At 36.9% G+C, this 21,912-nt stretch overlaps 1 protein-coding gene across 1 annotated transcript in view; it reads left to right on the top strand.

The window, feature by feature from the left end:
- Positions 1-17,465, top strand: part of LOC135695535 (histone-lysine N-methyltransferase SETDB1) — a 42,002-nt gene extending 24,537 nt beyond the window's left edge. Inside the window, exons 24-36 of the mRNA XM_065214651.2 lie at positions 836-1,024; positions 1,636-1,754; positions 2,861-2,965; positions 5,516-5,609; positions 5,794-5,842; positions 7,068-7,179; positions 8,752-8,833; positions 9,758-9,795; positions 12,098-12,357; positions 12,774-13,178; positions 13,965-14,179; positions 14,755-14,843; positions 15,550-17,465. Coding sequence (XP_065070723.2) covers positions 836-1,024; positions 1,636-1,754; positions 2,861-2,965; positions 5,516-5,609; positions 5,794-5,842; positions 7,068-7,179; positions 8,752-8,833; positions 9,758-9,795; positions 12,098-12,357; positions 12,774-13,178; positions 13,965-14,179; positions 14,755-14,843; positions 15,550-15,667 — 1,875 coding nt within the window. The 3' untranslated portion in view covers positions 15,668-17,465. The remainder of the gene's footprint in view (positions 1-835; positions 1,025-1,635; positions 1,755-2,860; positions 2,966-5,515; positions 5,610-5,793; positions 5,843-7,067; positions 7,180-8,751; positions 8,834-9,757; positions 9,796-12,097; positions 12,358-12,773; positions 13,179-13,964; positions 14,180-14,754; positions 14,844-15,549) is intronic.
- The last annotated feature ends 4,447 nt before the right edge of the window (positions 17,466-21,912 follow it).

The following is a 21,912-nucleotide window of genomic DNA, read 5'->3' as shown; positions in this document are numbered from 1 at the left end:
TTAGGACGCTATGCTTGTTAGAAAAGAAAAACATCGGCAAGTTATAGTTTTGCCTTCAATATCAAAGTTAATGTTTGCATGATGAAAAAGCAACTGTGATTTTCTCTGTTCGCTTGTTTCAAAATATCTTCGTTGCTTTCGGGAAGCCTACAATAGAAACATTACATTTTGACGACATTACCATAGTATAGAAAGATTACTGATAATATTGGCGAAACAAAATTATCAAAGTTCGATGATTCCATGATATGATCTGCTGACAGCGCGCATATTCAGATAAAACATCATGTCAGATAAAACATGATGCAGACACACGAAAATATGTAACTGTCGCCGACATTTGAAATCTGGCTTGTTAATTAGCTTTATGCTTCAGTTAGTGATCCTATGGAAGCTGCAATCCTTGCCAAAATTGTTGGAACACTTGCGCAAAGCTGAAGCTTTTTTGAAAAATCCCCCCTACCCCCTATTACAATGTTGTTCAATTGGGCTGTTTTGATCCTGGGGGTAAACAATTCTTCAAGCTGTTTGAAAGCTGAAAGCTGTTTGAAAGTATTGAGAAAATAAATCAACATTGTACGGGGGAAGGGGGTCGAAATTTTGGAAGCGGCAGTGATATTTTGGTAAGGTAGTTTTAGGCTTGCTTTGTTTATTTGCATGCTGCAATGGGAAGGCGTTCTAGTTATTTTTGGCAAGGATTGTGCATTCTTAAGAAAGTAGTGAAGTAGAATAATAAAATTGAAAGATTTGACTATATAGAAATTTGCATCTTCTTGTTTAGGTCTTTATTCATTCGAGTGATTTCTTTTGTAATCACGCTTTTTGTATCTTGCAGACACCTCGCTTGAAGATCGATGATATTTCAAACGGAATGGAAAAGATTCCAATTTCATGTGTAAACGAACGCAATGACGAGTTGCCGCCAAATGTGGAGTACATTAGCGAGCGGATCATCGGCCTCGGTATCGATATGAATCACGATTCTGGTTTCTTAGCCTCGTGTGACTGCCAAGATAACTGTCAGGTACATTTTCAAAGATGCTGGCAGATCATTTTTCATGACCTTCTCAAATGATGACCTTTTCGAAATCCAAACTGCAGATGATCACCCCCACTCATTCTGCCTGAGCTGAATTAGGAAATTCGTAGTCACCATGAAAAACTGGAGATGTCACAAATATTTTTGATCACTGACCCGAGGAGTGGCAAACAAGGTCCATCTCTTTGAGGGGCGTTAGGAGTGTGACATCCCTCTTGCTTTAGCGCGTTTGATTGGTTCTTTCTTTTGACAAATCAGTCCCTGCTAGCTCTCTGCATTTTAGGTGCTGGCAGATCATTTAGGAGTTTGAGTGAGCAAACGAACTCATCTTTGCCAAAAATTTTGATTGTTGTTTTGTTATAGACAGACTCAAAAGATTCCAATAAAAAATACATTGTTTACCAAAAGATTCTTAAAAGGTTACCAAAAGGTTAAATGCTTCGATCATAGCTCGAATCATAGTTATAAACATGATTCCCTTATTTGATAAAGAAGGATCGTAAAAGACCTAAATGAAAAGACGATCTTAATTGCTTATTGATTTTAATAACCACAGTTTAATGCTTCTATTATGTGGAAGATTTCTTGTTTCCTAGGACCGCACTAAATGCGCATGTGCACGGCTAACAATCGATTCCAGTGACGCAATCAATGGCAAGAAAGACGAACATTGTGGCTATCAGTATCGCCGGCTCAGAGAGGGTGTCACTACTGGGTAAGAGCAACAGTAAAACCTCGAACAGTAACATCAAGATCTCTTGCAATTTCTTAATGCATTGAAGGCGTTTATGCTTATGTACCGTAATGCCTCGAACAAGCGCCCCCCTCGAATAAGCGCCCACCTTAGAGGTAAAGTTATTGAATAAGCGCCCACCCCTCGAATAAGCGCCCATCCTTCAACCTTCAGAAACGGGTGCTTATTCGAATTTTCAACGAAAAAATAATTGGAAGGCATTTCAACCAGAAAGATTACTGAACAATACAATTTGCACCCAATTCTACTTTTTAAATAAGCGTCCCCCTCGATTAAGCGCCTCCCTCGAATAAGCGCCTACCCTAGAGCCTCAAAAATTAAATAAGCGCCCGGGCGCCTATTCGAGGCATTACGGTAATAGAAACTCCACCATGTTTGGAGAAAGCATTAAAATCCTTGCTTGGTCAACTTGTCCAGGTAACATTTTTTAGGCTGAAGCAATTCTTTTCTCCGCCATATAGAGTAATTCTGTTGAATTTTAAAGCGCGATCGAAGTCTTTTCTCTAAAGTGCGCATTTTAAGAGTTAAAAGCTTGATCATTCCTTTGAATGTAACAAAAGCAACATTCAAAATTGTATTTGTTAATGTAACTTGTATCAACATAGTCCCTATACCTCATTTCAATGTAATGTGGTCAATTCTCCATAGGCATTGTTACTTTTAATCTTCACCATTTCGTTTCCCCCACTTTCTCACTTCTCCTTGCTTGTTTATCTGGGTACACTACCCCTGTTCTTTACCCCTCTTTTTCCGATCTTATTTTTCTTTCTCCTTTTCCATTTTCTCATTACTCTTTCCTTTCTTATCCCTCCGCTCTTATTTACCCCAATTTCTCACTCCACTTCTACTCCTCCTGATTCTTGTACCTTGCTATTTTCTGATTTACCACTGAAGCACCCTCTGTCACCAACATTGAATGAAATGGTGAAGTAGAACTCCTTTTCATGCCAGCTTCTTTCCAGTAGTTTTACAAAGTCATTCAGTATTGTCTTAAAACGTTGAAATTTTTGTTATTGTGTAGTCTTGCAAACTTTTACTTACATTACTTACATTCTTTGACTTTTCAGGATTTACGAATGCGGCAGGAACTGCTCGTGCTCGGCAACATGTTACAACAAAGTCGTTCAAAATGGAATTGGTGTCAGATTGCAAGTTTTCATGACGGAAGACAAGTAAGACAGTAACGGTCTTGATTATGAATACATGATTTATTTATCAATTGATAAGTAGGAAAAAAGTCTTTCAAAATTTTTGATACCCGAAATGGGGAAGTATAAGAAATAAAAGTAAACGCAAATTTGAAGGAGAAACTTGATGTCTGATGACGCCAGCATGTTTACAAAATTACAGGTTACCTATCTTGGATTTGAAATCGCAAAGGTTCATTTATTAAGTAAAATAAAAGTCTAACAAAAGTTATATGAAAGATTAACGATCGTAACTACCCGAAAAGGATTTACTGACCAGTATTGAACATCCTAAGATGATGTCACTTGCCATATCTAAGGTGGAGAATGAGCTTTTGTTTGTAGTTAGCAAAAAGTTAATCTTCCAGTCCTCCCGAACATCGCCGGTTTTTGTAGCTAGTGATTTATGATTTTGTTAGCAGTGAAGTCAAAATAGTTGCCATTCAGTTCTAGCATAGACAATTTTTTGAAATTTATTTACAATAATCTTTCAAAATATATTGCCAGGAAGATTGCATTATTCACAAGACGGCAATCTACTCTAGACTTGTTAGCAGTGAAAAATTGAGAACAAAAAAGTGCCACATCAATGAGGAGAAACTTGAAGCGATCGTTCTAATCATGGTTAAGCTTAGTGCCCGAGTCTTTTTAAGTGTGTAAGCAGACGTTGTTGATGAATATTTGACATCATATTTGATAAATTAGTTTCATTTCAATGGTACCCTGACCTGCAGGTTCCTATTGCGAAAACACACAATTTAGTAACTTTGGTCGTGATTTTTGCAAAAAATACTTTATTTTGAAAGGTTTGTCCATCTATGTACTTTATCAAGTCAGTCGCTCATCCTCCCTCTAAAGTTTCAAAAAAGCGTAAAAAGCTGTAACATAGCACGGAACACTTAAGCACTCCAAGATTAAAAAGCTGGACGAAAAGACATTCATTTGTTTTCGGTCAAATGGGATAAAATTTGGTCTAGGTAAAATGGCTTAAAAATTCTGTAATGATCCGTTAAGTCGTATTTTATCATTGAGCCTGAGTAAAAGTGCTCACCGGGATAATTTTTTCCTAACAATTTAAGGCAGAAAATGAAATATTAGCAACTTTCGAAACACCAGTCTTGAAATCTGCAGCTGTTGATGTTCCAGTGTAGAAATTCTGTTTTTCGCAGCGATAAGCGTATAACATTTCAGCTGATCTCTAAATAACTTTGGATTAAAAACATTGGAAAGCTTTTACAGACTCAGTTGAATTGTATGATATTTTCTTGAATGAGAATGAATGTGTTTGAATCATGTTTACATAACATTGTCGTATTTTGAAAGTGTCTGGAAAATGGCAGCGACAAAAGCTATTTCTAAACTGACTTTTTTCAAAGATCTAAACACAATGTTTTTATTCAGCTTGTCGAAAAATTCATAGGAACTTCTATTGGGTTCTATTATTAACTATATCTAGCTTCAAAATGAAAGAAATTTTATGGTATTAAGTTTGACCCGGAGAAAATGTCTTACTTTATATACAAGTTAGAAAACATCGATTCTTTAGATTTTCTTGAAATTGGAGTTGGAGGAAATCTAGTTTCAATGTCTATGTGACCTTTTCTTGGATTTTTACAGTCTTTACTTGCAGCTGCCCTGCTAATACTTAATGGGTTTTTGAATGTTGTAACAGGTGCAAAACCCGGAGATAGATTTAGCAGCAAGCCTTTGGCTATCAACCAGTCTTTGTATATATACATATCGCATTGAATTTAGCGATGGTATTCATTTTAAGTTTGCCCGGCCGATAACCTTAAAAAGTTGCCCGTTTACTGGGTCTAGAAACATCTAAATTTTTATGAAAGATTTTCATATGGTTAACAATAACACTCTTTAATTGGACTGTTCTAGAAATTGGGCTGCTACATATTAGCGAGAGCCAGAACGGTTTTTAGATATGTTTCCATCCCCCACACCCCTCTTTCCAGTACCCAATAGATGAAACACAAAGCAAGCAATTTTCCAGATAGAAGTTGTTCCCCTTGTCCCTCCCTTTTTGCATTAATACGCCAACAAGCTTGTTGATGGCGTCGTGTCAATTTCGTTTTAATGAGACAACTTTTGTTCGCAAATCTGTCCATCAAACTAGTGATGCCAATTGCCAATGCAGGAATCTTGAGCACAGAGAGTTCTCTTCTTTTCCTATCTTCTATGACAAACCAAAAGAAAGTCTTATCAAGAAAATTAAGAGAAAGCGTAAGGGATATTTTACGAGAGAAATCGTAACCAAGAATTCAGCAGAGAAATCGAAACGGAAAAAAAACGAAAGAAATCGTAACCGAGAATTTAGAAGAGAAATCGAACGGGTTATTTACGAGAGAAATCGTAACGCAGAATTTAGAAGATAATTCGGAACGGGAAGTTTACGAGAGTAGTCGTAGCCGTGAATTTAGAAGAGAAATCGAAATTGTTACGAAAAATCAACAGAATGAATAAATAATAGTATTACTTAACAATTTCGAATGCCTATCAATGTTGCATTGTTTAAATTCATAGAGGTTGGGGCCTACGATGTCTTGACGATATTCCAAGAGGAACCTTCATCTGCACATACAGTGGACAAATTTTAAACGAAGAAATGGCCGATAAAGTAAGTAAAATTGTTTCCTGAAGATTCCGCTACTGATAGAGACTTATTCAATTGTTTACCTTCGATTCTATTTCTTTCCCTTGTTCCATCTGCTAATTATTTAATTTTTTCTTCGGCGATACTCGATTCCTTATCATTTATTTACTAAATCACTGATTTGGCAAGTTTGCATTGTTTTTTCTAGGAAGGGAAAGATTTTGGTGACGAATACCTGGCTGAGCTTGATCATATTGGTAGGTTGTTATTCATGTGGTTTAAATTTCGGGTCATTGTTTGGTGAACCTGAAAGCAAATTCTTGTCACTGCAGTTGTATCTTATATTTCTATTTCAGTGACTGAGGAGTCAATTAAAACCTACAGAATAGGATTCTGATAGTAGCCTTCCTGTCGGATACCCCAGTTCCCTGATGGTCTCATTAAGCATGAAACTCGGAGTAGCAGCTAAAACCGTACTGTTCTATACACCAAAGCGTGTACAGCTGTGCCTATTCGGTCTCGAGCATTTATAACAGACTTGTATAATAGTAATTTTCATAATTGCTAAGGTATACAAGTTTCTGTCATAAGAATTGAATCTTTTTTTGAAACTTAGTTCATGCCGATCTTTGTAGTTTGATAGTCGAGACATCAACATTCACCTGAAATGAAGGGGGATGCGAAATCTAAACACTGTCGGCACTGGATCAAATCTCCATTGTAGCCAATGAGCTTGGTATACCGAGTGTCTTTTCTTTGTTTATTTCATGGTCTGGTTACGCTTTTAGTGTATAGGACAGGACAGCTCTAAGTTGCTAGTCCGAGTTTCGCGCCTAATGCGATCATCTAGCGATCATCAGGCAAGCTTTGCCTATACGATATCGAACCCCTTTGTAACAGACGATAAACAGTACTTTTCATGATCTGGCTATTCACCAGTTTGTCAAGTCTCACTTTCCCAGTAGGCTGGCCTATCTCCCTTTTTTGTAATCACGGGAAACACTTTTCCGAAATATTTTAAGATGTTTGGCAGCTTTCTCGTGTTTCAAGGTGTACTGAAAAGGGCAGTCACACATTTAAGCACTGCGAGGCATTGAAAACGGCCCTGTTGTACGCGTTGTCTTGTGTTGCTGTGGAAGAAATGATTCTTTTCTGGACCCTGACTGTTGGATATTTAATTGTCTTGTCGCAAGGGATGTGAAAATTGTTCGTGTTTTCAAAGATTGGTTTGTAATTGGTAGACACTTTCATTTCAAAGATTGGTAGACACGCTTTCTAGGAACAAGGAAACGATTTAGATTTAAATGATTTGCAAAAGGTGTGGAAGTATCCGTTAAACCCAAACATCTCCCTACATCGGACAATAACTTTGTCACCTCGTGTCCGTTACATGGCATATTGATTCATTATAACAAAATTAACATAGAATTATTATAGTTTTTGTAATCTGAATGAAAACCTTCATTTCTATTTCAACTTTAGAGGTCGTTGAGCAGGCGAAAGAAGGATACGAGTCAGATGTCCCGGAACTTCGTCAAGAGAAGAAAACGGAAAGGAGTTTGTCATTTGAGAGCAGTAACAAGGAATATGATAGGTATTTGCATTTGAGAACTTTAGGGTTAATTGCCCTTAAGGCGACATTTCCAAGTGATGGAGGGGGGAGGGGATGCGTGCTTCTCATCCAAGTCCAGATTTTGATGCTTGTTCGAAACCCTATAGGAATAAGTTTTCTGTCAACAATACTGAGAAGTCTAAAGTCAGCAAGGGAAGAACTGACCGTAAACAGATTGTTAAAGGGACTCGTGTTTTCCTCTCACGTATCGCGCGCAATTGCCTCTGGATTCAGCAGGAGGTTTTTTAGAATTTTTTGCATACATAAATCCATTTTTAGTACAAAATGTCTCACTCCTTAGTGGCAATAAAGCCCCAGCTATCAACGTAGTTTTATTTAGAATTATTAGGCACTTAAATCAGGCATTTGGTGTTTTTTTTTTCGATGCTTAGTAACTGAGAATTAGAAATATTTATTTATTCACTCATTCATTCATCCATTTATTCGTTCATTCATCCATTTATTAGTTCATTCGTTCATTCATTCATTCATTCATTCATTCATTCATTCATTCATTCATTCATTCATTCATTCATTCATTCATTCATTCATTCATTCATTCATTCATATATTCATCTAGACATCCATTCATTCATTCATTCATTCATTCATTCATTCATTCATTCACTTAGTCATTTATTCATTCATTCATTCATTCATTCATTCATTCATTCACTCATTCACTCATTCATTCATTCATTCATTCATTCATTCATTCATTCATTCATTCATTCATTCATTCATATATTCATCTAGACATCCATTCATTCATTCATTCATTCATTCATTCATTCATTCACTTAGTCATTTATTCATTCATTCATTCATTCATTCATTCATTCATTCATTCATTCACTCATTCACTCATTCACTCATTCACTCATTCATTCATTCATTCATTCATTCATTCATTCATTCATTCATTCATTCACTTAGTCATTTATTCATTCATTCATTCATTCATTCATTCATTCATTCATTCATTCACTCATTCACTCATTCACTCATTCATTCATTCATTCATTCATTCATTCATTCATTCATTCATTCATTCATTCATTCACTTAGTCATTTATTCATTCATTCATTCATTCATTCATTCATTCATTCATTCATTCATTCATTCACTTAGTCATTTATTCATTCATTCATTCATTCATTCATTCATTCATTCATTCACTCATTCACTCATTCACTCATTCACTCATTCACTCATTCATTCATTCATTCATTCATTCATTCATTCATTCATTCATTCATTCATTCATTCATTCATTCATATATTAATCTAGACATTCATTCATTTATTCATTCATTCATTCATACATTCATTCATTCATTTAATCATTCATTTGTTTATTAATTTGTGTTTAAATTCATGCTCCCACCAATGTGCTCCAAAATATGAAATGATTCTGGAACCTCTCTCTGTACATTCATTGTAGACAAAAAGGGTTCGTGTTTTTAGCCATTCGGTCCCCCTTACATTAAAACCTAATCAAATATTTCAAATGATATAAAGAAATATAGTCAAATATTCATCTTCTTCTCCAGTGACAGTGATGAGAGTGAGTTTGGGTATATTTCGACGTCTGAGTCCTCGGACAGCTTAGATAGCAATAAATCAATCACAAAGGTATGTTCTTTTTAGATGTGAAAACCTTTTGAAAAGACCGATGTGCTTAAAACAGGGGAATGAGAAACAGCAATCTTTCCTAACATCTAACCTCGTATTGTCATCAGATTTTAGATGCAATTCTCGATTTCTTTTTTCTTACGTCTATAGTTCAAGTTAATGTATTTGAAAGAGTTCTATGTCATCCACACATGGTTGGCAGAAGCATCTAAATTATATTGTGTATGAATTAGTACGAAGATACATAAAAAAGCTAGATTCATACTTGCTGCTCATGGGCGCAGCTATAGTTTTGAAGTTGACATTCCAAATCAAATTTTAAAAAAAACTTGAAAATTCTTCAACTATATAATTTAATGACGTCAATATTTTTAACTCTATAACCTGTTACGGGCTCTATCAGTTTATATCCTCTAAGTGTTTAAGTTTTAATTGCAACCAAACCTCATTGAATTAATTGTAAAGTCGATTTCCTTAAGCCTAGTTTCCATATGGTTGCAAGCTGTCTGTTTTCTCATATGGTCATAAAGTCTTTCAATGTCTTACGTTGTTTGATTGACTCAACTATTGAGCAATGATACAGAAACGGTTTAAAAATTGATTTTGTAGTCTTTGGTCGATGAAATTACCGCTAAACTTAATAATAAGTTCAATGGATACATTTTTCTTTCTCATTTACAGTCTCTGACTGTCTCTAGCGCTCTCTGGCAGTCTCTGAAAATTCCAGATGGTCTTGGGCTATCGTCCTTGGCTATCGCTGATAGTCGCGATTGCTTTCTAAAAGTATATGCTGTCTGCAACCGTCAATTGATGCGACCGTCATGAGTAGCTTGTTTCTGCAATGAAACTAGCCTGAGCTACTTCCTCCATTAACCACAAGGCTGTATTTAGTTACAACTAAGTTCTCTCCTTTCTTCTTTCCAGGAAACAAATACTCCATCGTTTCAACAACCTTCCAATAGGTATGCAATAATTACGTTTGTTCGGTTGCAGCAGCTCTGTCAAGGTTACCACAGTCGTCAGCGAAATCTGTTCGATGTTGGGGGGGGGGGGTATTGTTCGATGTTGGGGGGGATGTTGTTCGATGTTGGGGGGATGTTGTTCGATGTTGGGGGGATGTTGTTCGATGCTGGGGGTTAATGACGTAGTGGTTGGTGCCTATGACCTTGCTCACTTTGAATTCATTTGCAAAATTTCACCGGCTTTGACGGGACTAGAGTTTTGCACTGTTTCTCTGTCCACACCTCATTGAAAAGGTAGCTAGCTTAGATTGGGAAATAAAGGGGGTTAGAAAGCGGCTTGCCCCCTCCCTCCCCTCATCTCTGATGCCGTGATAGTCCCTGTAATATGATGCTAACCTGTCTGTAAACATGGTCCTTGATCTTGCTAAGATAATCTATCAGTTAGGACCAGCAAAATGATTTTGACATAAGGAAAATTCGATTTAGACATTAGTTCAACTAAAAGCAAAATGCGTTATTCCAGGACAATGTTTATCCTTCTTCAGGACAATACTTCAGGATAATCTTCTTTGAAAAAACAACAAAGGCTAGGCGGGGTTTGGGTGTGGGAAGCTAGCTTTACGGTATCTTCTGGGCTCTCTGATATACGTCGAACACACTTAGGCCGATTTAAAATTAGTGAGGTCATTATACCTGTATCTGACGGGTATCATGTTTGTAGTTTGCTCACAATCCTTTTCCGTCGTATATTGCAATGGTTTGCCATAAATTTGTTATTACACAGAGTAGCGGGTATTTATGCAAGATATCCTTTTGACTACAAATCTTAGTTCTGAGTTTCGTTCATGGGCTTCATTTCCAATGTCTGCTGTGAAGGAGCAGCAATTAAAGGGAGTCCAAAAGTTAAGAGTGTTAACGAAGGGAAAAAATCCCCGTAATAATCATAGCGCCATTTTTGTCGTTAAGCTTGAAAGATTATCTGATTGTTTCTGCTATCAACCTGTAATGTGACGCTTGTCTCCTGCTGAAAATTTGAAATCCATAGAATGGGGAGGTTTGAAGTTGTCCCTTTAGCCCACTCTTTGCCATGTGAAAATGACAGAAGGTTACAGCTTATTACATTAAATCATGTTTCTATTGAGATATGGGGTCTCACATTACGTTTTTTTACAGTTTTACGGACAGTTATCCGATAGTTATCCGGACAATCTAACAGTTTCTGTTTTAACACCATATAGCTACCGTTTATCTAATAGCTGCGTTTTTCAGTGACAGCCGCTCGTTTTCATAATCAAGTTAAACCTGTTTATAACTCTATCTATGTATGTATGTATGTATGTATAATGATTATTTTAAAAGGATATGTACATTTCAGTTAATTAAAACTGCTATCAACATGTGTCTAGTGTCCTAGCATGGTAGGTGTCCATTGCCAAGAGATAATTTGTACAATACTAACTTTTTCAAAAGTATTTAGTTATTAATTTGCTCAGGACAGGACAGATGCTACAGTATATGTTGTAAGGCGAAAAATACCCTCTTCAGAAGCACACAGAATAGACATCAGTCGTAAGGCTACATTTTTGTATTATCGAGTGCAAGCTGGGCTGTTGGGGCATCGGCGTAAATCGCTAAAACTATCATAAACCTTAAAGGAAGAGGTTTCTAACATAAGCTTCGCGAAAACCAATTTGTAATAAATTCTAGCAGGGAATGATCTTATAAAGCCCCCTTCCCCGCTATGATCCAACCACTGATCTATAAAAAAGATTGGATCGAGCTTCGAATGTGACCAGAGTGTTGCCAGAACAGCCCATGCGAGGAGACAGCCTTCTCTGTCACCCCTAGCAATGTTTTCAGCTGCTCTGGCCTTGTTCTTTTTCAGCAATTATACACGCAGCATTGCAGCTCTCGCGTATCCATATCATTGAAGTAGCTATTAGTTTTGAGGAATGGCTTCCCGCTATTGTTTGAGGCCCTCTTCCTTTTAAAATTGAACGGGCATCAGACTTTGGTGTTTTAAGACAAAAGGAATCTCGATCCAGTCTTTTTATAGATCAGTGGATCCAACCCACCAGCCTAGCCTAAAGGCATCAAAGTCATTAATGAGTAAAGATGCCTTAAATTGTGAGAAGCTTTCAAGATGCTAAAAAACAAAGCTCAAAACGTCAGGGTTTTAACAGTCATGTTATCTCTTATAATCTCATACAATCTCATATAATCTCATATTGTCTTATCTTTCCAACTATGTTGCAGAGTTTATTGCCTATTTCACTCCTTCCAATGTTTATCTTCGTTAAAGGCCAACTACAAACACACCTTCGAAAGTCACATCTGATGACGTAATTGATTTGACTCTTGAGAGTGATCCTGAAAATGAAGCTGAAACCTCAAAAAGGCTTCTGGGCTCCCTAAAAGAAGAAGGAATCAGTACGCCATCCTCTCTGGATCAGATGATTCATAGGCTGAAGACGGGGGTCGACTGCAATGGAAAGATGATTGACAGGCTTGTAGCTTTGCGACAGACTGTCACTCAAAAGCAGAAGTCTCAAGAAAGCCAAGGTATTGCTTTACAGTTCTCAACTAGAAATGCCATTCTAGTGTTATTAAATTGATTTGAAGTGTTATTAATTTGATTGGACGATGACTTTGGTATGCGCAATATTTCATTTTGATGAAAATGTTGTCTCGAATTTGTTAAAAAATTTCAGTGTACACCTTTACTTAATTGTTGCAGGGGTACCAGATGTAGTAAATTGTCTAGGCAGCCCATCGCGAATTTATACATTACTGTCCCGTGTAAACAAATAAGCTGGACACGTATCTACGTTCTAAAACAGCTAAGCCCCAATCTTAATCAATAGTAGCGGTGTGTCATATTTTTTATAAACTCTAACATTGCTATTTTGTCCATCATCAATGCAATGTCGGAACTAACAGAGACAAGATTAACAGCCGTTGTCCTTTTTTACTTTAAGAATCGCCAAGCAAGGCAGATTCAATTGAGAACCTGGAAAAAGATGAAAAGTCAGAAGGCGAGAGTCCAAAGATCAAACTGAAATTCGAAATCGGAGGTGAAAGTCCCGATGCTGATTTGAAACCGGAAACAGAAGCTGGAATCGAAACCGGAGAGCGTTTGGAAGAAGCGAAACTGACAGTGAAAATTGATTGGAATGACGAGGTGAAAAAAGCTATCGAGACGATTGGGCCAAAGATTCGTAAGGCAGTGGCGAGGAAGTCAACGAGATCAATTTTATTTCAAAAGCTTTCAAAGGATGAAAGGAACAAACCAGAACCACGTGTTTTGGAAAACGTGGCTAAAAATGACGTCAGCCAGGCTTTCGTATCAGGAAAGACTTTTACATCGCCAAGAAGCTCCACGGGTTGGTTCTGAAGATCTTTGCATTGTGTTTTATTTTAGAGTATCTTGACAGCATTTTTTCATATTTTTGATCTATTATGGTTGGCTTTCTCAGTATTGAAGCGTTGCTTGGTCAAAGTAAATACTTCTGCACCATCAATAATGAAAAGGGGGAATTAAAAGACCGGAGTTAAAGAGCTTTCACAAACGACTTCATACATAGAGCTAGTAACAAACTGTATCTAAAGTTAAGAGAAAGAACTGTCAATACTGAAGTTATAAGGTTAAAGTTTATCATCAACCTCCAATGAGGGTGTTCAAGAGCTCCTAGACCCCGATAACCCCCAATAACAGGGTGTCCAACCCGTTTGGTAAGGTCTTTGCCCGTTGATTTCTCTGTCAGTAACAACCAATACAACTAAAATCCCAATATATACTTACGTCATTTTTAACTGTCATATTCACCAACCCAATTCTCTTTCTCTAAGCAATCTTGATAAAGGTATAAGATAGGAGGTGTGAATGATATTTGACTCAATAGCTTAAAATGTTTTTAGGGATGAAATGAAGATAGGATGTTTCAGTCAATCTTTGCAGGCTGTGTACCCACTAGGATAGTCCCTCACATATACCTTATGCATAATTGGTGAGAACTTTCCAATAACGCCAGATTACCGTCTGAGTTCAAATGCTAGTTATATTTGTTCTCATTTCATTCTGTTGCTATTTTTCATATCAAATCCCGACAAAAGTGAACATTGATATTGTTTTTCATCGAATGACGTTTGATTCTATTTCTTTCAAAAAGGTGGCCATTTCGCAAGAAAGTCAACATCACACAGGATTCAAATAACTCCTCCAGGGCAGCGACCACAACAAACTCAAAATGAGCCGCAGCAAGAACAGGATGTTGCAACGGATAATAAGGAAGCTGAGAAAAAATCGACAAGACTTTTGTTTGGTGAGGACCAGTGCTACGTCATCGACGCAAAGTCGTTCGGAAATGTCGGCCGATACTTGAACGTGAGTATATATTCTAACTGGTTAATGCTATATCACTCTTTTATAAGAACCAGATTTCAGCCGAGGCCCGATGTCTTTTTTTGGATAAGTTGAGGTTCGAGTATTCTTAAAGGCAGTCGACAGATACTCAGGCCTTCTTTGAGGATCGAGCCATCTTTCAATCAAAAATTGACCAATCAGTAGCGTGATTCCACTCACAAGCTCATTGGTTAGCTGATATTGATTGACAGGTGGTTTAGGCCACTTTCATATCTGTTGATTTATTTTTATTTTTAATTATAATTTATTTTTATCCCTTCAGGTCCCCTTTTTTCCACATATTTTATGGCATCAAAACTACCCCATTTCAAACAGAGATCTGGGGCATGCCAGTTTAGGATTTTTTTGCAACTTTATGCTTTATGTTCTGCTTTCTTAACTCCATTAAGAATTTCTAACATTCCCTTTAGAATTTTCCCTATTTGAAAATGCCTGCAGCTTGTTGCGTTTGCTATTGAAGACCTACATTGCTATTTACAAATATTTATTATGATTTTACTATGTGATTATCATTCTATGTCCTATTCTTATTTTAGCATAGCTGCATGCCGAATCTCTTTGTTCAAAACGTCTTCTATGACACCCACGATTTGAGGTTTCCATTAGTCGCATTTTTCACTCAGCAGTAAGTACAGTCTTTATTTCCTGTGTTTTCTTTAGACCATTTATAGCTACTGTGGCATCATTGTTTCAGCGATTTGGTCTGACTGCAAGATCCTCTAAAAATGGTTGGTATTCGGGTCTTTCATATACCGTAAATCCTCGAATTTATGATAGCAGTGGCGACTGTAGAGCATAGCAGAGCTCTACAGCTGTAGAGCTCTACAGACTGATTTCAACTTATGGGGTTCGATTATACTTGTGCTTTGGTTATTCGGAGACCAGACTATAAAGTTGTCACACCGTCAAAGGATGCCTAGTGAATACAAAGAACCCCCCCCCCCCCCAAAAAATCCCCACCCCTACCTCTGCCTCCTTTTCACTGTTTTCTGAGGATTGCTTTGTTGCTGTTGTTGTTGTTTAGACCCCAATTATAAGAGTGTTACCCCCCTTGCTGCTATCGTGACATATGCTGGTTAGGCCATGACATTCGGGACATTTTGAGGGTTCAAAGAGGTAAGCGGGTGCTACGCCCTCACTGCAATGATAATGCGTGCTGTAAACGATTGTTTTCGCTGCAGCAATGTCCTAACCGTATATTTATTCAATATAAAAGGCTAACTGATTAAAATCGAATAATAAACTCTTCCTTTTGAAGGTATTAACTGAAAGAAGGATCCTTTTGTAGACTCTATGTTGATTTTATATTTACACTGTTACCCCTATTGCAGAAACGTCCCTGCGTTGACAGAGCTGACATGGGACTATTCATACGAGGTAGGTAGCGTCCCTGGCAAAGTCTTGCAGTGTTACTGTGGCTCTATCGAATGCAGAGGAAGACTCTTATAACTTGACAGTAGATTAAATTACATTTCTTTAAAAGACTCGACTAGAGAATATTTAGCATGTAGTCATAAATTATGTAAAAATTGTTTTAAAAGTTATTTGAATAACGTGTGTAGCCAAAACTAGCTTTCCAATTCTCACATGAAGGAAATGTCATGAATTTTCCGATATTTGTAAAGGTGTTAGTTGAATAGTCAGACGATATGTTATAATTGATCAACCCCCTTCCCCTATTTAACCTTTTCAAATAGCCTGTGCTCCAGACCCCTAGCTCGTTAAAGTCAATCGATAGATACTAAAATGGCTTAGGCCATCTATCAATCAATAATTAGCCAATCAGTGAGCCTATTACCACTCACAGGCTTATTGATTGGCTAACTTTGATTGACAGGTGGCTCAGGTATTTGTCGGTTGCCTTTCAAATTCTGGGGCACATGCTACTTTTAATCTGCTCCGCTTTCTACGTAAATCTGCACATCAGCCACTAAAATGTCGCTAACACGACCCCCGCCAACAAAATTCCTTATTTCTGTGTAAGAGTTTTAGACTTCTTTCTTCATTTCAGAAACTTTCTTGTGACGTTTTAACTTTCTAAGAATTTCGCTAGTGGTTTTTTGCATTCCTGTAAGAGATGATAGGCGTGGATGGTCAATGTTTAAAAATACCATGTTTATTTACGTTGAAAAGGTATTCAGTACACTGTGGCAAAAACTGAAGAATAGGGGCATAGCGTCTGTGGGGTCGGTGCCCCCAATAGGTTTACAAGAATTAATTTTGCCTGTTGTCATGAATTTTCATAACGATAATCATAAACTTATTTACAGTTGGTTTTGTTTTTAACCAATTATAAACTAATTCATACCAACTATTTAACGAAGTAGATTAGAAACAAATTGAACAGATTCATTTGCAATCGTAGTACGTACAATTGTTTGCTGCGTCTTTCCTTTTTGAAAATCATTAGGGACGTCAAATTTAGGCCATCCATTACTAAGGGTATTCCACAATAGACTTTCTCTGTGGTTTTTCTAAAGGATAGAAAAATATTACCCATACCTCAACCCAGTCATGATATGCAAGCTAAAGTAGAAGGCAGTGATTTTTCACGAGGGCCTGGCTATTTCGCAACTTATTTTAGGGATATTTTTAATGCGGACTTTTAATGTCCGGAAACTTTTTTTTTCATTTCATTTCAATTTTGTAAACTTGTACCATTTTATCTGTGTCGTACTGTCGGCAGTACCAATTAATTCAATAGATAGTAGTGTTGGAGTATGTTTATTCAATCTTTCGGAATATCCTTCTCATTGTTAGTGGAGTGTCTACACGAAACTGAACGCGGCCTATCTTAGTCCATCATTTCAATATCTAACTTCATCTGCCTTCAAGTTAACGGAGGGGAATCCAGATTGATGTCGTCTCTTGCGTGCACCCTACATGTCAGTTTCTGCATCCTACTGGCAAGGCCACCAACGCAAAACCCCAGTGGGGGCCCCATGGTCACACATCGCTGAATTTGTTCGGGAGATTAATCATGCCCGTCTTTCAGACATGCACTAGCCCCTGTTTCAGGTTCATTGCACATGCGCGTTGTCACTTGAAGCCCTGGCGCGAAGTTTTGTGGTGCCAGAGAGAACAGCTGTGCGAATAATGTTATTAATGCGCATGCGCTATGACCCTGCCACACTGATTGGTTCAAGCCGTTATTGTTTCAAAACAAAGGACTGAAGGTTTCGTCTCCTGAACAAGAATAGTAATTCTATTTAGTACTTTTTTTAACCCCGGAATTGCTCTTTTCTGTGCCTGTAATGTCAACGGGCTCTCTTGCGCACCACCCCCATGTTGCAAAAAAGTCTTTGAATTAAAATTTCAAGAAAGTTGTTTGTGTAAAAGAACGACCTCCCTTTTTAAAAAATCGATATTGACGAAGCGCCTCTTACATCCATATTCACCTTTCCCAACTTTCGCATTTTAAAATTTTTCTTGATGCTACTAAATAGAAAGAATTTTATTCATTTTTTGTCCCTAAGTTCCATTCGAGAATGGAAGGCTTGAAACAATCACAGCTTAAAGGACAAGTGACACGTTTTTGGCGCCAAATTTTTTTTTTCTTTTAACTTAAAGTAAAATGCTGTATGAGAGTGTTGTTGAAATATTTTTCCTTTCTGATTTCATTTTCCTACTTAAAAACCCTTTTAAAATTATGGCGGGAAATGAATCACGTGACACCGTGACGTAGATTGTGATAATCTGTTATTGCTGCTACTGGTATACAGTGCAATATTAATGTTTACAACACGCTTCTAAACGAATTTAGTTCGTCTGGACCTGTCGCATCGTGTTTCGAAAACTCTCTATCAATGATAGGAAAATTCCGAGTTATCACAATGTACGTCATAGGGTCACGTGATAAAAAGCAAAATCGCGCCTCCTGCGCCCCCTGATTAGAATTTTTTGTTCTAAACCAGGAAAAACTTACTTCTAAACGATGATCTATAAGTTAATGAAAAGAAAAGATAGGGTGAAAAGTGTGTCACTTGTCCTTTAAGGAAGAGTTGCACGAAATTAAAGTTCTCAGAAATGACACAAATGAATCATAATACGATTTATGCAGAGTATTGAAGTAGTTCGTTCTTTAAGACCTACATGACAATCTTCAAGTAATCCTTTTGTTCTACCTTCATAAAAATTCATCGGAATATACTGAATATTCACATGTTAAACTAAAGCTTTTTGAGAGCAAGGCTTAGACCCATAGTTGCACTTATTTCGTATCAGAGCTGGGAACGCAATATATAACCTTACAGAACTCGAACCCAGATAACAGAATTAACAAAAAATGATGAGTTCACAAAAGATCGTCGAACTTCGACAAAATTGATTGAACGCACTCCGCTTTCACTCCAGTGTTTCAGTTAGAATGGATACAAGTCAGGATGTTTTTTGAATGTTTACAAAGTCGTGAGACAACCCCTGTTAAGCGCCCAAAAAGTCTTGCATATATTCTTTTTATGCCATTAAACATAATTTTCCGTCCTTTTATGCTAAAAACATCCCTGTCGGAAATCCGCATTGGCAAACCACGCCAGTGAGCAATCATTCAATCTCGCTCATCATTTGCATCGGAAATCCGCGTTTCCGCTGTCTTGTTGCGAGAATTTCCTTCGGACGGAGAAATCAAGCACTTAGAAATTTATGAAATTAATGCAATGGCTTTTCTGTTTCACGAATTAGTTTTCATGTATGGAGTTTTATTCATTGTTTACGCACCGCCAATGCGTGTGGCCGAGCCGAAACCATCGCTATCGAAATTCCGAGTTCGAAATGGATTCTAAAATCGAATCCAAACATCATAGTCGAATCCGAACATCAAAATCGAATCTGAGCATCAAAATCGAATCCGACAACACAATCGCATGTCAGGATTCTATTATTCCATTATCGAATGTGTCCTGGTTTGATATATTTGTCTGCAAATGATTTGACAGGCAGAGCCAAGCTTGTGCTAGCTTCTATAAAGCGCTAAAGGGGTCGGCAAAGCCATATTGATTGCTTTGGAAAAAAAACTCCACCCTAAACATTTATTTTCAAGCTTAAGCTGCGTTTATACGGCTAGATTTATCGATTTTGACCGTGTAAACATAAAAATTGAATGATTAACGACGAGTCCGATTCTTCCACAGCTGGTAACTGTCCAATTGATTCGATTATTCGAGTGGAAATTTTGATTTGTAAAATCTGCTGGTTCAATAAATCTGTTCTCAATGGCCTTTGGAATTTTATCTTGTCAATCTACCGTTTTGATCAACAGGTGCTGGTTGAAAGCATTCCCTAGCTTTCGAAGATTAATGGCCTCGAGAGAGTATTACCAGTCTGCCAACATACCCCTGCAAATCCAAGTACTGTCACTTTAAATTTTTTTTCAAAAGCATACCTTTACGCGCATATATCGGGTACTGTTTTATAACGCTGCGGATATTCTTATACTTATTTTTCTTGAGTTTTCTGATTTGATGTCGATTACTTTAAAATGAGTGTTATACAATCATTTTTTTTAAGAAACTGGCTACAAGAAACGAGTACTGGACAGACAGAAAAAATTAAGAAACTTCAATACTCGAAGCAAAAAAATTACGAAATTATTAAATCGTGATAAAACTGAGAACAACGAAATTTTGTAAAATCCAAGAACAAGACTGCCCTGTTGGCGTAGAACTTGAGGCACAAGGGATAAAAATACACTTCCCACATCTAAATACAGCATCGGAACGGAAGCGAATCTCTTGACGTGATAAAAAAGGTCACGAACATTTCATGACATCATAATTAAGAAACTCTTAAGAAACAATGAGTATTGAAATTTCCAGAACATTAAGAAACTGGAGTACTCAACATCGACCTTTGTTTCTTATAAAAAAATGAGTGTATTATATGTTATGTTTCATACTTTCCAAATGTTGCTAATCTTATATTAGGCTATAGTATATTACTTCATTATGCACGTCTTGAAGTTGGTTCTGAAGAATTGTAAAACTTTAAAAGAGTTTAGTATTGATTCTGTATAGAGTTTTATGTCAACCCACTAAATCAAATTAATCGAAAATAACAGAATTTCAGAGTTCTCCTTTCAAAATTCTAATTGTTTATCAATATTCTGTCTTAGAATACCGAAGTTGTTTTCTCCAGAAATGTTTTTTATAACAAGTTTATTATAAGAAATATGAGTGGAATGATGAAATTAAATTTTTAATGGTAATAAAGGTTTTCCTAATTTACATGAATTTACTGGAACTTTTTTATGTTTTATACTTTATAAACTGTTATTATTTCTATACGCTTTTTCGATCCTTGATTTAAACCAAGTATTGGAAAAATTCAAAAAGGGTGAAAATATTCGAAAGGTTTGTTAAGTTTCTTAAGAAGTTAGCTTTCAGGGTGACTCGTAGTACCAACTGCGGGTGTTCTAGAATAAAAAGAAGGTATTTATTTTAGCCAGAATCAAAGTTTTTAAATTTGTAATGCACCGTGCCGAGCTTTTGGCTCGGCAATGGTTCAACTCAGATTGGCGTCTATTTTAAAGAAGGTAAATTCGCACTGCTCTGCTCTGTAATTAGCAATGCATGAGAAACAAAATAGCGGGCAAATAAAGTATGACGAGGACACACCTTTTGGTTGAAATATTATTTGCAGTAAGATGCGACATGAATCTAATGCGTTACTGGGGATACGCATGCATGACAATGAACAGGCATGGTGTTGCGCGACTGTTGCATTGAATATCTTTGCAGCATTTAAAACTAGTTATAATGGCACAGAACAGATCCTTCCGCAAGTATGAATATATATGGTCTTGCGAATTGTTGCGCCTTTTCATTTCATTTCGTTTCGTTTCGCTTTTATTGTTTACTCCTGGATCCCCATGATGTTTCGTTTCATTCACTTTTCGTTTCGATGTTTTTCGTTTCGTTTTGTCTCTTCAATCAAAGACCCGTGGCAAGTAAGAAATCGAGTTGTTGCGATGTTCCTATAAGGGAGTTTTGAACAACTGACATTTCTTCCTTTTGATGCATGTTTCTATCTTGAGCATATTTCATTCCATATGATTAAAGTGGAAAGGTCGTCATTTGAGTGGTAAACTATTGTTTCAATCAAAAAGGAGCAAAATTTAAGAGTTAAAAAGGTTTGAAATGTTAAGATATCGAGTTTCATGTGGTTTCCGCAGCCATTATTCACTACGGGTCGTTCACAGATACTGTCTTTGAAATCTGTACGAGATATCTTCATGTGATTCGTCCTCATGTGATCATGTGTCTCAGGTCAACCAATGGCAAAATAGCACAAAAATTAGCTTCTCTGTATATCATGTCTTAATGGCCTAAGCTCGATTCTGTCTTACCCACTCTACAGGAGATCGTTATTTGAAGAGAAACCAATCACATGAATGACATCTGCAACTAGCTGTCAATCAATTCAAGAACACTCGAGTCCTTCTCCTGTTTTGTTGAAAACGTCATTACCGTGCATTTCTTTTTTATCAACTTTGACGTCACCTTCATTTTTGACTTCGTCATTTCAAGTTTATATTAATTACTAGGAATAATACAGAAGACCATACATGTTTAAATCTAACCATAAAGTTGAAATGAAGAATGTTAAAGGCATTAAGTCATGGTAATTTCAAATTTATGTAATTAAGTGTAGGCAAAAATGGCTTTGGCAGAAACATATGATCATAAACTGCAAGCTAT

The sequence above is a fragment of the Rhopilema esculentum genome, chromosome 2 (assembly GCF_057945365.1).
Source record: "Rhopilema esculentum isolate cy_ngs chromosome 2, ASM5794536v1, whole genome shotgun sequence".
Taxonomy (NCBI): domain Eukaryota; kingdom Metazoa; phylum Cnidaria; class Scyphozoa; order Rhizostomeae; family Rhizostomatidae; genus Rhopilema; species Rhopilema esculentum.
This window is presented reverse-complemented; position numbering and strand designations above follow the sequence as displayed.